The sequence below is a fragment of the Cariama cristata genome, unplaced genomic scaffold (genome assembly GCF_000690535.1).
Source record: "Cariama cristata isolate BGI_N322 unplaced genomic scaffold, ASM69053v1 scaffold36789, whole genome shotgun sequence".
NCBI classification, from domain to species: Eukaryota; Metazoa; Chordata; class Aves; order Cariamiformes; family Cariamidae; genus Cariama; species Cariama cristata.
Genome location: NW_009635911.1, coordinates 13,764 through 28,875, shown reverse-complemented (window position 1 = coordinate 28,875; position 15,112 = coordinate 13,764). Strand labels below are relative to the sequence as shown.

The window sequence follows — 15,112 nt, the reverse complement described above, 5'->3', positions numbered from 1 at the left end:
GCATCAGGTTATGGGTTCTTTTATCCCCACACAGTTTTGAGACTGTTTGCAATACTGGGCGTAAACCCTTGCAGCAGATGGGTGCAAGCAACTTCTGTGCACGTGAAGCAGTTCTAAGTCATATTGATGCAAACTGTAGCTTCGAGCAGCTTCACCTGTCCACTCCTGGGAGTTTCTGCACTGCTGCAGCTTCACGGCTGGCATGAATTCCCTAGAGTTGACAGAGGCCTAGGACAAGTCCCCTCCAGCCATTCACCCATGAAGGCTGCTTTCCCGTTCCACAAAGACCAATAAATAAATAAATAAATAAATAAAAGCATGTTTTCTGCCTTGCTAGTGTTAATTACTTGCCTATTCATTACTGGCACTTAACATCGTGTCATTAGAGCCTAATAGGCCAACTGTAGTGGGTGTAAAAATGAAACGCCTAAATGATTGTGCAGAGGCTGTTTAAAAAAAAACCCTACTCATTAGCATATGATCACACAAAAGCTAAACCCTGTGGAAAGAGAGGTAGATTAAGATTTATTAAGTGTATCACTAGGTAAAAAAGATATGGGAAAATCAAATGTTTCCTTCAGTTCCTATCAGGAGACAATTTCTAATATTTTTCTTGATTTTAGAGACTAGATTTTTTTTTTTTTCCTTCTCTCTTCCATATGTTCAAGGCCTCTGGACTATACATCCCATCAGGAACCCAATATGGTTTCCAGGCCATAACCAAAGTCAATCCATCACTCCATTCCCAATGTTGACAGGGTCAGAGGTGGAGGGGAACTTTGGCAGTGCTCCAAAAACATGAGACTCCTTTGAACAGCCAGTCAATCACATCCAATCAGTCAAGGAAAAACTGGATGGCTTCCTAGGCTAGGAATCCTGGGATTTTCCTTCTACCATTTCACTGCCCGCTGGGGGAGAATTAACACCACTCTGAATTCTTTACTGATTCAATCATTTTCTTCCAGTTCATTAATTCTTCTTTTAGGTTGATATAGGGCACAGTTAAGAAGTGGGGCAGCAAAACATTATAATGAAATAATATCCTTGCTTGTCTTTTCTACTAACATCACTAGCTCTTCTCACTTTCACTGGCTGCAGGGGAGGGAAAAGTAGACACAGATAGCATTTTCCAGTAATTTTGAGTACTGTCTGCGTGAGAGAGGTGGAATGCGTTGGTAATGAGTGTATGGGAAGAGGGAGAGGAGGGGCCAACAGTTTTGAAGCTTAACAGATACAAGTACTTGTAATTGCTTTAATATAGTCCAAAACCCATCCTGTAGCTGGCCATGAGTCTTGCTTAGCCAAACAAACTAAAATCAATTAGCGTCAGCTTCCTTCTCTGCATTGTTATGCTTTGCGCATAGTTTGTTTAAGGGAACTAGTGACACTTTTTCATACACATCTTGTGCTGTAACAGTTCTGTTTAACTAAGATGTCATGTTGCCTAATTTGCCTGATATCAAATCTATCCCAGCTGAACGAGAACTCTGAAATTTAGATAATACTTAGTGTTTCTGCATTTTTTTGTCTTTGCAGTACAAACTAATTAATAAATGGGGGGGGGGGAGCCTGTCTCTTAGATGTAAAGAGGATCATATTTTGCATGCAGTAGACACCGTTTTCCTGCTGCTTCTTTCTCTAAACCCCCTGAGGTTCTGTAGTTCCCCTTTAGCTCTCCTTCCCTCCTGAAAACAAACAGAAATTGAAGAATGGGTAATATGCTTTTGCATTCATTTGCGTACTGTTCTTCATACAAATATCCTACCTTCTGAGGGGTCAAGTCTCCTTGCTCTCCGTCCATGCTTGGAGTTGTTGTGAACAAACATGTTGTCAGACACTGCCAGTACATGCCCATCAACATTCACTGTTGTTGATAGCACAACCTAGATATTTAGAAAGGGAAGAAAAAGGAGGCAGGTAAACAATTTCCTTTGAAATTTAATTTGTTAAGTATTAATTATTCAGTTCAGTTAAAACCCTGTTCTGTTTGTAAAATGGCATCACATCCTGCAGGGTTTACTCCCTAACAAGAAGGGGAGAAAGTATTTTCAGCCTTCATTCTATGCATTAATTCCATCTAACATAGCATCCTAAGGGCCGTATAAAGTCCTTTCTGTATAATGAACCAGCTACCGCAGATGGCCCTAAATTTAGTTTCATATGATGCAGTGTAGCATAGCTGATGGCAAAGAGGTCTATATATACCAAGCAGGAGGGCAGGCTGCAGAGCACCACAGCAATTTGCCCTCTGATACATACATGCAGATTCAGAGCCATCTGCTGTACTGCGCACACATGCAAATGTATCTGCATCTGCTCCGAAAATACAGGTCTCCATTGACTGAGCAAACTGGAAACTCCTACTGCGTGAAAACAGTACCTAATATCATGTCTGGTTTTTGACATATGTGTGCTAAGCGCTTCTTGAAAACCATCTAAGCCTGAGGACCCCAAATCAAGCAGCAGTTTTTAAACTTTAGCCTCCATGACTTATGTTGCTGGGTTCCAACAACACACAAATTCTTAGAGGAAGTAACTTACATGTTAATTAATCCCACTTAGTTTTCCCTTCACAATACAATATCCAAAGCTGTAAGTCCTATAAATTCAGAAATATATATGCCTTTAAACCACAAACTTTTAGGAAAAAATTAACAAACTGTATTTTAACTACTGAAGGAAGATGCATCTTATTGAAACTTTCAGGTTTCGACCATTAGTTGGTGTAAATCAGCTTAACTCCATTCAGCTGCCACACAGCTACAGTAATTCCCAGCTATGGAGAACCTGACCCTGGATGTGTTCATGAATTTTCACAGATACAGCTGTCACAGTCTAGGTAAGACAATGTCAAGCTCTAATTGTTGATAAAACTATATTCAGCACATAGCAGCAGAAACTTTGCCCTCCTACAGGATTATGCTAGTTTAAAGAACAGTTTCTTTCTTGAGACAAGTTTAATTCATTCCAAAAGGCTCTTGTCATACTGTACTCTTATACTTCTCAAGCATTCTTGTCACAAAATGTGTTGCTTTTGTGTGCCAACTGATTTCATCATTGCACATTTGGGTGGAGTGAGACTCCTATCCAAAGTGAACATTTCCCGCATGACATAGCTGAACCCACTCAGATGCACTTCATTATTTTCCGTTAAACAATGGAAATAAATTTTAATCTCTCACTGGCCAGCACAGAGCACACTATGGCAACAGGGGAATAGACCTGAATTATTCCAGTGTCTGAAATATTTACGACAAGTGTTTAAATTGTAACCAAATGTAAATAAAAAGCATATCACATATATACAGTTACACTATATAATATATACATATCTGAACTCACATACACATATGTACATATGTGATAAACACACGCCCACATGCTCTCAGTATAAGATCTTTATAATACATGCAGACTTCAAGTACACAACACATTGCCTGTTTGAATAACCATTTGGGTGTACATGTTGTGCAGGATACAAGAGCGACATTTCAGTAAGAGTTGTAGAGATCCCTGTAGCATGAGTAATAGCAAGCAACAGTCCTCTGTTTACAAGGTAAGTGCTGAGCATCCTCTATTCCCTGAGCCAGCAGGCATGGAAGATGCACTTTTAGACCTCTCTCCATGAGCAGTTGCATTTTTATTCACCTCTCCCATTCATCACAGGAGGGTCAAAGCCACTTGGCATTTCGCAGGCTGGGACCTAGGGTAAATAAATACAGCACTCTCGGGGACAGGACAAAATGCAAAGTTCAGATCTGGACCAGAACATTCTCCAAGTTTTGGACCTTATTTGCAGTAATCTCTAAGGTACTGTTGAAATTCAGCAGAGACCTTTGTCGTCTTTGCTACGACACTGCTAGCCAACTCATTATCAATGATGTGGAGTAAGAACATGTGAGATTCGGCACATAAAAATTACTGAACTTCTTCACTTTGCTCCAGTCGTCCCCTCTTGCCTGATGAAGATGACAATCCAATTGTTTTATACTGAAGATTAAAAAACAATGGTTTATGGATAAAAGGAAGAGGAATGTGCATTCCACTATGGTCTCTAACTCCCAGGCCCTTCCCTTTCACAAGCCAACTGCTTTCCCCCAGCGAGTATTTCCTGGGTCACGAAGGGTGACCCTTTCCATCTGGAATCAATCAGTCAACTCCTGACAACTTCCTGAAACACCTCACTCCATTTCCTGTTCTCTCCCCCTTCTCCCTTTCCCCCTGGTTTGCTTCACTCTTCAAAACTGCAGGCCACAGCAGCTTAATGTTAGAGGGTCAGACACAGTTAGACTCCAAAACACTACACAAGAACACCTTTGACCTTCAAAAATCTTTACATCTTAGCTAAACAAATCAAGGTCAACGTTTCTTACCATTACCTTGTTAACCATTTCTATGCATTTTTGCCAATACCCTTCTGAACGTGTATTTATCAATAACACTTCTTCTCCTAACATCGTAAAACATTCCAGGCCTTTTTTATTTAAAACCTCTATTTAGTGCCAATGAAAGGTGATGTGCAAACTTCCCTGGAGATTTAAATTCTCAGATTTGTCCACTGCACTGGCAAATTACTGGCAAATGGTTTTGGTGTGCTTTTCTTTTCCTGATATGATGGCACTTCTTCTTGTGTATGATAATTTGGCTTCTATGCCTATTCAGTTGATGGTCTTTTACCTAAAATCAGAGGTTAATGCAAAATGCAATCCTAAGGGAATGATCTGAGAACATCAAAATGTGTCAGGTACGCCATGGATTTCAGTAGTTGTAGCTGAGGGCCAAATTTGACATAGACAGCGTAAAGACTAAAGATGTTATACCGCCCAACAGCTGGATCAACCCATCACCTCTGTTGGAGTTTCAGAGGACAACCAATTAAGCAAGAAACAGACAGGGCAATGTGTTATTCCTTCATCCATCCACATGTAGGTTCCATCTCTAGGAACAGCGAGGGAGTTACAGGCTTCTAAGCAGTGTTTTCGGCAGTTCTTAAGATTCTCTCTGCAAATCTGCAAGGGTCTTGCTATTAGCTATGAAGCCACAGACATAAAACAATGACTCCTCAGCAGTACTGGAGGAATGCATGTGCTGTATCTCCACATTATTTTTGTTTCCCAGGTTGATTTCTGTAATGTAATCCCTGCTCAAAAACCACAATGAGGGTTCACCTACCATGACATTCTGACAAACTGCCTTTAGCACGTTAAACTCAGGTTCTCTGAGCTGCACTGCCCCTCTTTCACTTCCCTGCACAGTTCAAAGTGTTGCATTTCTTTACAAACGTTTACCTGGGTACTACAATTTTTCCTCCCCTATTCATACATTATATCAATATTTCTATATTCTAAAGTATGCTCCTCTTCAAATTATATATATGCAAGTAAATACACATCATCATATATAAAAACTGTATCACTCAGAGACACCTATTTAGACATATGGTACAAACATTCCAGGCATACAGGCATTTACTTTCATGTAACATATCTCATCACTGTGTAAATGATCTCTCTCTCAAAATTCCTGTTACCATTCCAAGTGTGGAAAAAATTCTTTATGACATTGTACATCTGGAAACAATATTACATTCCTGATGCACTTTCCCTTATAACTCTCTAGTCACTGCACCATGTTATTTTAACTTTTCAAAAGAATAACTACTATGAGGATTTAAAAAATTATCATCATTATTATTATTTTCCAGCTGGGTGGAAGAAAATATGTCAGGCCTCATCCTGCTGTCTTCACTTGGACAGTGCTCCCATTGATGTCAATAGGCATTTTGGTTGAGCGAGTAATACAGGAGTAAATGCTAGAATATAATGTGTTTGCTTCATAGTTGGATTAGGAATAAGATAAACAATGTGAAAAATGCCAGCAGCCTCTCTCTGCTCAAAACTTCCATTGAATTCTTTGGGAAATCCTGCCTGAGACCCTGAGTCTGTCTAGGCTAACAGAAAAAACTATGTGCATGGCCTTCCTTTCAGGAACGGGGCCTCGTAAGATTATAGGGACATGGAGCAAGAGATAACTCCTGGGTCACTGACATCTAGTCTCCTGCTATTACAGAGAACCAAACCATGTAGCTCCTTTTATAAAATTGTCTTCAACCACTTCAGGCTTTTGCCTTTGGTACTCCTCTTGTTTTAGAGCCTACTTGTCCTGATGGTTAGGGAATTTATGGTTTACAGCCTAAATTTATTCCTAGTCAGTTTATACTTAACACTAGCTTTAAAATTATTATTTCCCATTCTGAGCTACCTTAGAATATTTTTAGACAGGAGTTACGTCCCTTCTCAGTGTATGTCACTGAAGTATTTGAGCCAAGCTCTTGTGCACTCCCCCAGTCCCCTTAATGAACCATTCCTGCACCTGCTCCAATTTCATTTTCATTCTCTTTTGAATATAGTTAAACCAGTATAGTGTATTCCAAACAAGCAATCAGTGGGGTACAATGGCACAAATGTATCCTTCTTTCTACTGGCAAAGCTTACCTGAGACATAGTAGACTCTCAACTGTGGTTTGTTTTAACAGATGATACAGAACTCTGGCAACTCACTGTTCACAATGGCCACAAGATTTGGTCTTCAGATCTGAGCACATTAAGCTCCTTGAATGTTTTTTCTTTTGCAGTTGCAGTCAGTCCTTCCCTTACTCATATAGAATCTAAAATAACATCACCTTTTGTTGGGTCAGTCACTATCTGCTGAAGAAATCTGCCACTCAGTAATAGCTCAAGACTTTGCTGATACTAGTTGCATTTGTTTTGCAATCTATACCGAGGCAATCAGTTTCCCGTAATGGCATTAGTCCATGTAGTATTCCTCTCTCTAACAACAGTTCAGTGATTTCTATCCATATCCAAATCTGACCATGGGGCTCTGTGGCACGTTCTTTCACCATCAGTCTGAAAAGGATTTTGATTTAGACCAGTTATGTTTTATTCTTGCTATCCCTTTTTGTTTCTTACAGTCTACATTCCTAACTCACAATACTATCCCACCACTCTTACCCATTTTTCTTTTTCCTGAATGACACAGATCCTCCAGTGCTTTGTATTAGAAGCTAGCTGGGTGAAATCTCAAACACAGCCAGCTTTGCTCATGTGCCTGATGATGAACTGATCCAACCACTCTGAGGTCTGGAAGGAAGTCTCCCCAGGGACACACCTTGTTATTTTTCCTTTTTCTCTCTCCCTAGAGCACCTAGAGGGGGATATCTGCCAGGAAACATTCCATGTCATGATTTCTGCTGAAAACAGAGGGCAATTGCTGACCTTTCTCTCTTTGTTTCTAAAAAAGCACATTGGTTCAAAGATGACCAGTGTTAGTATTGATGTTCTTTGCCTTGTACCATTCTCTCGACTGTGGCACTCTAGACCTGTTTAATCAGTATGCTACTGGATGAAGCAGAATTCCCAATCAACAGGAGCCTAATGCGTTAGCACCAGGTCTCAGCTGAAGCATTTTAGCTGAAGTGCCTCATCTTAATTGCACAGAATTATTGTCCCCCATTACACACCAGTCGTTTACCATTAAGTATCATAGGGCTTCAATCAAGTTCTCTAGGAGAAGTCCTCATTAAATGGAGGGTATCATTATTTTATTTTATTCTGTTCCTGGGAGAATCACTCACTGAGAACACAGCAATGACAATACCTACATAAACTCAGATTTGCAGATTAGCTAAACTCAAACAGTCAGCACCATAGTTTGAAGAGGTGATTTTAGCATGCTTTTTGTTTCAGTTTTCCATTGACAATCTTTTTCAGAAATATTTGAAATGATAAATAATCAATATTTGCTTCAGTTAAATTCACAAGGACATATTACTTGATCTGCGTACGTATTTGGGCAGCCATCAAGTAACCATGAAAATACCCATTAGTTCTAGAAAGATTCCCTTTCCCTGCTTTAGCCACTGACAGACATTGAAGTAGTGAGTGAATCAAAATACAATTATGATACTACTGGAGAAAAAAAAAATGCTAAAATAATGATCCTTTAAATTCTGAGGTATAACATTTTTTTCAACAGTAGAAAACCTTTGTATTTGATTTTAAAAAATGAAAGGTAAGAGATTTTCATTGTATCTTTGAAGCTGTACTTAATATCAAAGCAAATTTCAAGTAGTTAATGTGATCACAAAGCAGCTGGTGTTGCTCTCCAAACTAAAGAATCATACTAAGTAAAAAAAAAAAACAACCCTCTTCAGGCATCTGGAGCTGTACTAAATTTACAATGCAGTGTTAATGTAACCTTTCCATCTCTTTTTCTCCCCACCTCCCCTTTTTTAAATGAGTGTGATATAAGTGAAATCTAACATTTAATTCAGTTTACTATATCGTAACTGTACTATAAAATATCTAAATCTTATAACATATCTAGAAGTGAGGCTGAGGCTAGGCTCAGAGACTGAATCCCAACGCCCTGGAACTTTGGTTATCAGCCAAACCAAGCCCGAACTGTGTAGCTTCACACCCATCTCTAATCAGAAGCATTAACTTGACACTTTTCCAGACATGAGTAACCATTCCTCCATGCTGGAAGAACTCAATATGATGCACTATACAGCACTATTGCCATGTCTCTTATTTATATTTGTGTCTTAACAGCAAAGCCTGAGTTTTGGGCTTTCATTCAAAGCTCCATTAAAGAGCAAAAAGGCATTTTTATGAGACTCTTTCAGTTCCAGGTTTCAGTAGCAATTTAAATGGGAACTTTGATATAAGGAGTCTCCTGGTTTTTTTAATAACCATAAAAAAAGAGTATCTCAGTGTCTCCTAGAGATCTGACAAGCACTGCTCCATTGAAAATGAAGATACTTGGTTCTGCAGAAAAACATAGGTACAAATTAAAAGATACTCAACTGAGCATCACTGCAGAAGTCTGTTTGCATAAGGAAAGTTAAATGCGTGGAAATGTTTGAAAGAGGAGGGCCTTAATAACAACAGCTGTACAAATAATTTATTAGAAAAAAACAGGAATGGTTTTAGATGTGGCCCAAGAATAAAATATAATGAATTAAATCATAAAATGAATAAAGTACCCTACTTCACTGTGCTTTTTGACTCTGCTTTTACTCTGTTCACATATTCCTGTACCGCTAGGACAAACAACTGTCCTTTCAAATCTAATAAACAATTCTGCACATTAATTACTTTGTCTGATGTAAATCTTAACAATTAAAGTGAAATTGAACATGTTCACAGTGTGCAAGCACACTACTAATATTTGAAGTAATCTATCTTTTTTCCCCACTTCTGACTTTAAGGGTATCTGACAAACCATGCTCAACAAGCAGCAGGCAAAAAAGCATTTGCCCAAATTTAAAAACAAAACACGACACCAACCCCCACCCCTAAAAAAACCCAAAAAATCAACCAAAAAAACCGAGGATCCAGAAGACAGAGACAGTGAAGCATTCAAGAACACTCTTAACTTTTGTTACATTCAGAGAAGTCATGCTTCTATCCTTAGAAACAACAAGGCAGACAGAAAACAAGCTGTCTTCACTTATTGTCTTTACAGTTCATCATGGCTAATTTCCTTTGGTACACAGAGCTTTTTTACTCCAAATGTGTAAAATTCTAGCAATTGAACTACTTTCTGTATCTTTTTTTATACATACTGACCTCTGTATCCCAGCTCATCAGCCGATGCATCCAGTTTTGAACAAGTCTGAATGAAAATCCTGCTTTCACTCAAAGCCTCAAGCATTTTGCAATTTGTCTCAAAGGGTTCATTTTTGTAACTCTGAAAAAAGTCTTGTCAACATTTTTGCTTTTGACAAAAAGTAAGCTAAACCTAGTGGTTTTGCCTGATCTTGATTAATTTTGGGGTTTGAACTTAAATCTCACAATGAAACTCAAAGAGTATGAACTCACATGGACTGAAAGTGCAAAAGGAATTTAAGTAAGCCCTGCAAAACAGAACCAGAGAGTTTCACTTGGCTCTATTTTTCTGGCTTGGCATGTTGTAAGGCAGAAAACCCAGATGAAGAGTCTATCCCAGCTCATTTTCGTCTCCAATAAACTGCTGATTTTGGTACAAAGATCAAAAGCAAGGCCATATTTTCTCATACACAAGAGGCATGCCAGGTGGATGGGCTGAAGGAATGAAGGCATTCCATCAGTAACCATGTGGGTGCTCCAAGACTCATTTCAGTTTCCCTGTTCAATGTTTCACTGGGAATTTGAAGCCGTTTAGGCTCTATAACATCACCATTTGGGGTGTGGAGATACAGAGGTGAAACAAAGAATAAGGCTGACAGTAGAGAGAGATTTCTGCCAAAAATTATTAGATCTAAAATCCTCCTGCAGTTCAGCACCTGACTGAAATCTAGGATCTTAGCTTCAGTCACTATAGCAAGGGGGCAGCTAGCATGAGATTGAAATCAGATCCGAATTTCTTCAGTGTTCAGGTGTGTTTGGATCCAGAATTTATACTTTGGCTGTTACAACCACTATTATTTGTAATATGGCAGTGCCTAGAATCCCCAGGTGCTAATCAGAATACCCTTGTGCAAGATATTTTTACAAACTCATAACTAAACCAAAAAAAAAGAGACCCTGTATTTATGTTTCATTACATTCCACAATCAGGTATTCTAGCTGGCTCTAAGAGCTAACCAGACCTGTTTACATGCTAGAAACTGAGTTTTTCTTTAATCTCAGATTTTTTCGCATTCTTGGCAGGTGATATCTAATTGGTGTTTTTTCTTTACGGAAATTGCCACTTGAAAAAAAAGTCAGTATAAATTTCCTAACAACAAGCACCTCTTTTTTCTCATGTCTTATCGTCTCTAAAAGCAGAGAATGAAGAAGTCACTGCAGTCTCTTTAAACTACTAGAGAAAAAAAATTAAGTTGGTCAGGAATTTTTCTTTAAATTTATTTCTGCTCAAAGCAAAAACTTACTAAAGCTTTTATATTTTTGCCTACATTTCTTTAAAATTTTTGGAGCTTTCAGATGCTTTTCTTTTGCAGTATTTCTCTTAAAAGTTGAACTCTTTTTTTTTTTTTTTAAATAAAATATACCTCCTGTGAATTTGTCATTGCTAGTAAAAATAAAAAAAAAATAAAAATCACTTGTCTGTGAAAATACGTTTTGGTGGAAAATTCTAAACAACTCTGTAAATTCCTGTGGCGTTTTAGCTTCATTGATAAATGAGGAAACTGATGCGAGTGCCCAAGCAATGAAACACAAATTGTCAAACCTAAGGATGCCACCTTTCCACTACAAGTCTTGTGGGTCTACAAGAAAAATCACACATCCCTCTATACGCTAAAACCCTCTTTGTATCAGGGACGTGACACAGTGAAGGTACAATAATAATGATAACAAGCAGTGACAGCATTTACAAGGATAGTCCTGATTTGCACTAGTAGATTTCAAAGGCTCTGGCTGGCAAAGCACACATGCACTTTCTCAAAGGTTCTCCTGAACCGAGACCACAAAGTTTTACCAAGGTGAGCAGCCCCATTTGGAGTGGTGGAAATATACACTAACAGAAAGGAAAAATGGCTCATCAAAGGTCACCCAGCAAATCTGCGGTACAGGCCAACCATCCGACTTGCAATCTCGTAATCCTTTCATTGGAGCATGCTGCCTCACCCTCAATTGTATGAGAGTTTGTTCTAGCACCACTCTTCTACAGCGTTCTCTGCCGTGTCACCTTTCACATCACACAGAGACAGGACAGTGTATCCAGGACATAAAAGGCCTGAGCATTCCATTTACGTTTTTGTGAGGGCTAAGTTACAGGTAAAACACTTATTTATTAAACACAGTTGCTTAAAAGGTTAGGGTATGAAAGATGGGAGACTGTGTCTGCCTTTTTCTTCACCACTGACACACTTCACCTCCTTCTGTGTTTTTATTAGCTGGTATTCACAATACATCAGCGACAGCTATGATGAAACCAGTGGCAGATTTCACTGCAAAGCAGCTGGGTCATCATCCCATGGGTCTTGTTGCTTTGCTGCGTGAGATCTTAAAGTGACCATCGCTATTTTGGCTTCTTTTTTCCAAGAAACTGAAAGGGAGGGCATGAGAGCGTTAAAAGGCAAAAAAGATGGAAAGAGTGGAGTGAAATGAGGAGATTGCTTGTGTACCACGTACAGAGCTACTTTGAAAAATTCTGAAGCATCTAAGTATCGCAAACATGATCCCTGCTGCGGGCAGCTGTATGTGCGAGTGCTTTGCCCGAGGGTGTCAAATCAAATATCCACTGCTGGTTGGTACAGTACATCACTTCTCCTTGGGGATTCAGAGTGGAAAAAGAGGAAAAAAGAGGGAAAAAAAGGTTTAAACACAACAAATGGAGAAAAACTTTAACAATATCTGATATGGCTTATCATATACTGGCATCATATTTGTTATGAATGGTGTAGGAGAGAGGAGAGGGAAAAGGACAAGAAGAAAAAAAGCAGACAGGTTAATGCTTAGCTTTATAAGACTTACCTGGAACCGTCTCATATCTCTTGGGTTTCCTGCTGTTTTCAAGCAATTCTGATTGCACTTGAGAAAAAATTTTAAGAAGAATCTGGAAAGATAAAGAACCATGTCACTTCTATTAACCACAACAAAACATGTGTTGTTATATTCTGTTTTAAAGCATACATCGTAGTGATTTACATGATGGTGTTATCAGTAGACGAGGACTATAAGAACCTACCAAAACAGAAACAAAACAATACCAAACCCTAACAAACAGAAGTTTAAAAAGAAAAAAACAGGTGAAGTACAACCAATGGGACTGTAACCCACTCTGAGCTGGGCTGCTAGCTGGTGTAAGTCAACATATCTACTCCCGTTTATGCCCGTTTCCTCACTGCATGTTTGACCACACAATTTTAGTCTCTTTCTTTATCTCTCCCTTGCATACAAGGTCTTTCTCTCGCTGTCTGAAGGGATTTTCCATGAAACAATATAGAAGGATAATGTTATTGCAAAAATTACAAAAAACGACAGAGTAACTCTGAAGCAGATAAGCCTTTAGACTACTTAGAATGAATCAAAACCCAGAAACAAATACAGCTCCCAGAAGAAGCTGATGAGATTTCATCATGACTATGTTTTTAGTTATTAAGATTTCAGTAACTAAAGCAGAAAAGCAGAACTGCCAGGAGTCCAGATTAAAATCTTACACAGATTTTGAGAGAGGATAACAAAAACACAACCTGAAGTAATACATGACAGCTCATGCTGTCCAAGCAGATAAACCTATTAACATTGTACAAAGTTCTCGTGCCAATTATTTTTGCCCTGTCACAAATGCCTATCTTTATGTGTTATTATTCTGTAGATTTTTAGCTTGTCATGTACACAAGTTGAATCTTCAGCATGTCTGATTGGCTGACCCAACATTATGCACTACAGCGTAACAGATTTTACAGTTTAGAAATATTAGGCAGGCATTTTTCCATAAGCTTTTCCACAAAATTTTGTGTCAAATCCAGGGAGGAGAGGATTCATCCCTTTGTTATCCGATTAATTTGATTAAATTTGTGAATTTCAGAGGTAAAGAAACTACATGAAAAAACACAGCAGTTGGATTAAAACCAAAACAAACATGTCTTCAAAATTCAGACATAACAGGCAATACATTTTTTGGCATCCTCTACCACAAGTGAAAATATTTTCTGTGATTCTTTTCATTTCCATTTGTTGGACAAAATGGGCTTAACTGCAACAATTAAAAAAAAACAGACTTTTGGATAGATTTAGAAGGAAAAAGACTTGGATATAAGAAAAAATAAATAGTTGAAGAAATTATTTAGAATACAAAGAACAATTTATTTATTTATTTCTCTTGCTGAGTGCTTTCCTTAAAAAAAAAAAAAAAATCCGCTTTTGCAGTAAGTTAAAGTCCCAGGTGAGCCAGGCCTATTTCCCTTTCTGTTACTATGACAACGATTTTTTACCGCAGTCCCTAAGTCCCTTCAGAACTCACACATTCATGCCTTGAATTAGAACTTTAAAGGAGAAAGATGTATATTTCCCAGGTTTACCAACAACCACCACCAAAATAGTCCTAACGCAAGACAATAAAGCAGAAATCCACTCCCTTGTTATTGCTACTTTCTTTGCACCACTCGCATCGTGGTATTTCTCTTCCATCCGCCCCAAACATACAAAGAAATATCGAAGGATCTGATCCATTTATATGTTGCCTGAACAAACAAAAAAACCCTTCAAAAACCTCACGACAATTGAACCCACAAAAAAGACCCAGATAATGTCATATAAAGTGACCGTCACAAAATACGTCCTTCCAGTGAGCTTTTAAAATGAAAATGTTCCCTTTTTCCTTAAATCTCTCACAAACATTTTAAAAATATCTAAAATATTTATTTTCTCTGCATGTGCATTTTGCAGACTGTTATTTTTATCTCCATCGTTCCTCCTTTTGTGACTTAAAGAGCTCACTGGTTCTTCCCGCGGCACAGATTTGGGTGAAAGTACAGTGTCCTGCTGCGGTCCCTCTTCACGATGGCATTCGGGTTCAGTTTAGCAGGAGAGACGTGTCAGTGCTCAGCTGTCAGAGGGCAACTTCTGAGAACAGAGCCCTGGTCACCTCCTTATATTCTGAACTAAAAATCCCACAGAACTTCATGTCTCAGGAGCAGCACCGAGTGAATATATTATATCAAATAAGTCTTATTGAATCCTCATGCTAAAACCTGTGACCTCTTTTATTTGAATGATTCGGTAAGCAAGATTTTTATCTGTCAGAATGTTTTCAGAAGGAAAAACACTATGCATGCCGGCACACTCAAAGATTCACAGGAGAATTTGAGCCAGAAATGTTACTCACAAACACTCCTTTTTATCCTGCCCTCTTCTTACAGATATAAAAAAATATTTGCAGATATATAAACAGCTTATGTTACTGAGATCCACCTATGGAAGGAAAAACTGCAGAACGGAACCAAACTATATAATGAAACCAAGGGAAGTAACTTTTACACGAAAATCAATGAGACACTGGCTAACTGATTATTCTGCAGGATAACTGCAAACAAAAATCCACAAGAAGTTGTTACTTTCAAGGGAAAATAAAAGATCAAATTAATTGGGAAAATGTCCAGTTTCCTTTTCAAATTTTT

The 15,112-nt window shown here is 38.4% G+C and overlaps 1 protein-coding gene across 1 annotated transcript in view; it reads right to left on the bottom strand.

The window, feature by feature from the left end:
* The window catches only part of EBF2 (early B-cell factor 2), a 36,530-nt gene extending 23,949 nt beyond the window's left edge, over nt 1-12,581 (bottom strand). The window contains exons 1-2 of the mRNA XM_009707701.1: nt 12,465-12,581; nt 1,766-1,883 (exon numbers count right to left, since the gene is read on the bottom strand). Coding sequence (XP_009706003.1) covers nt 1,766-1,883; nt 12,465-12,566 — 220 coding nt within the window. The 5' untranslated portion in view covers nt 12,567-12,581. The remainder of the gene's footprint in view (nt 1-1,765; nt 1,884-12,464) is intronic.
* Nucleotides 12,582-15,112: the final 2,531 nt, after the last annotated feature.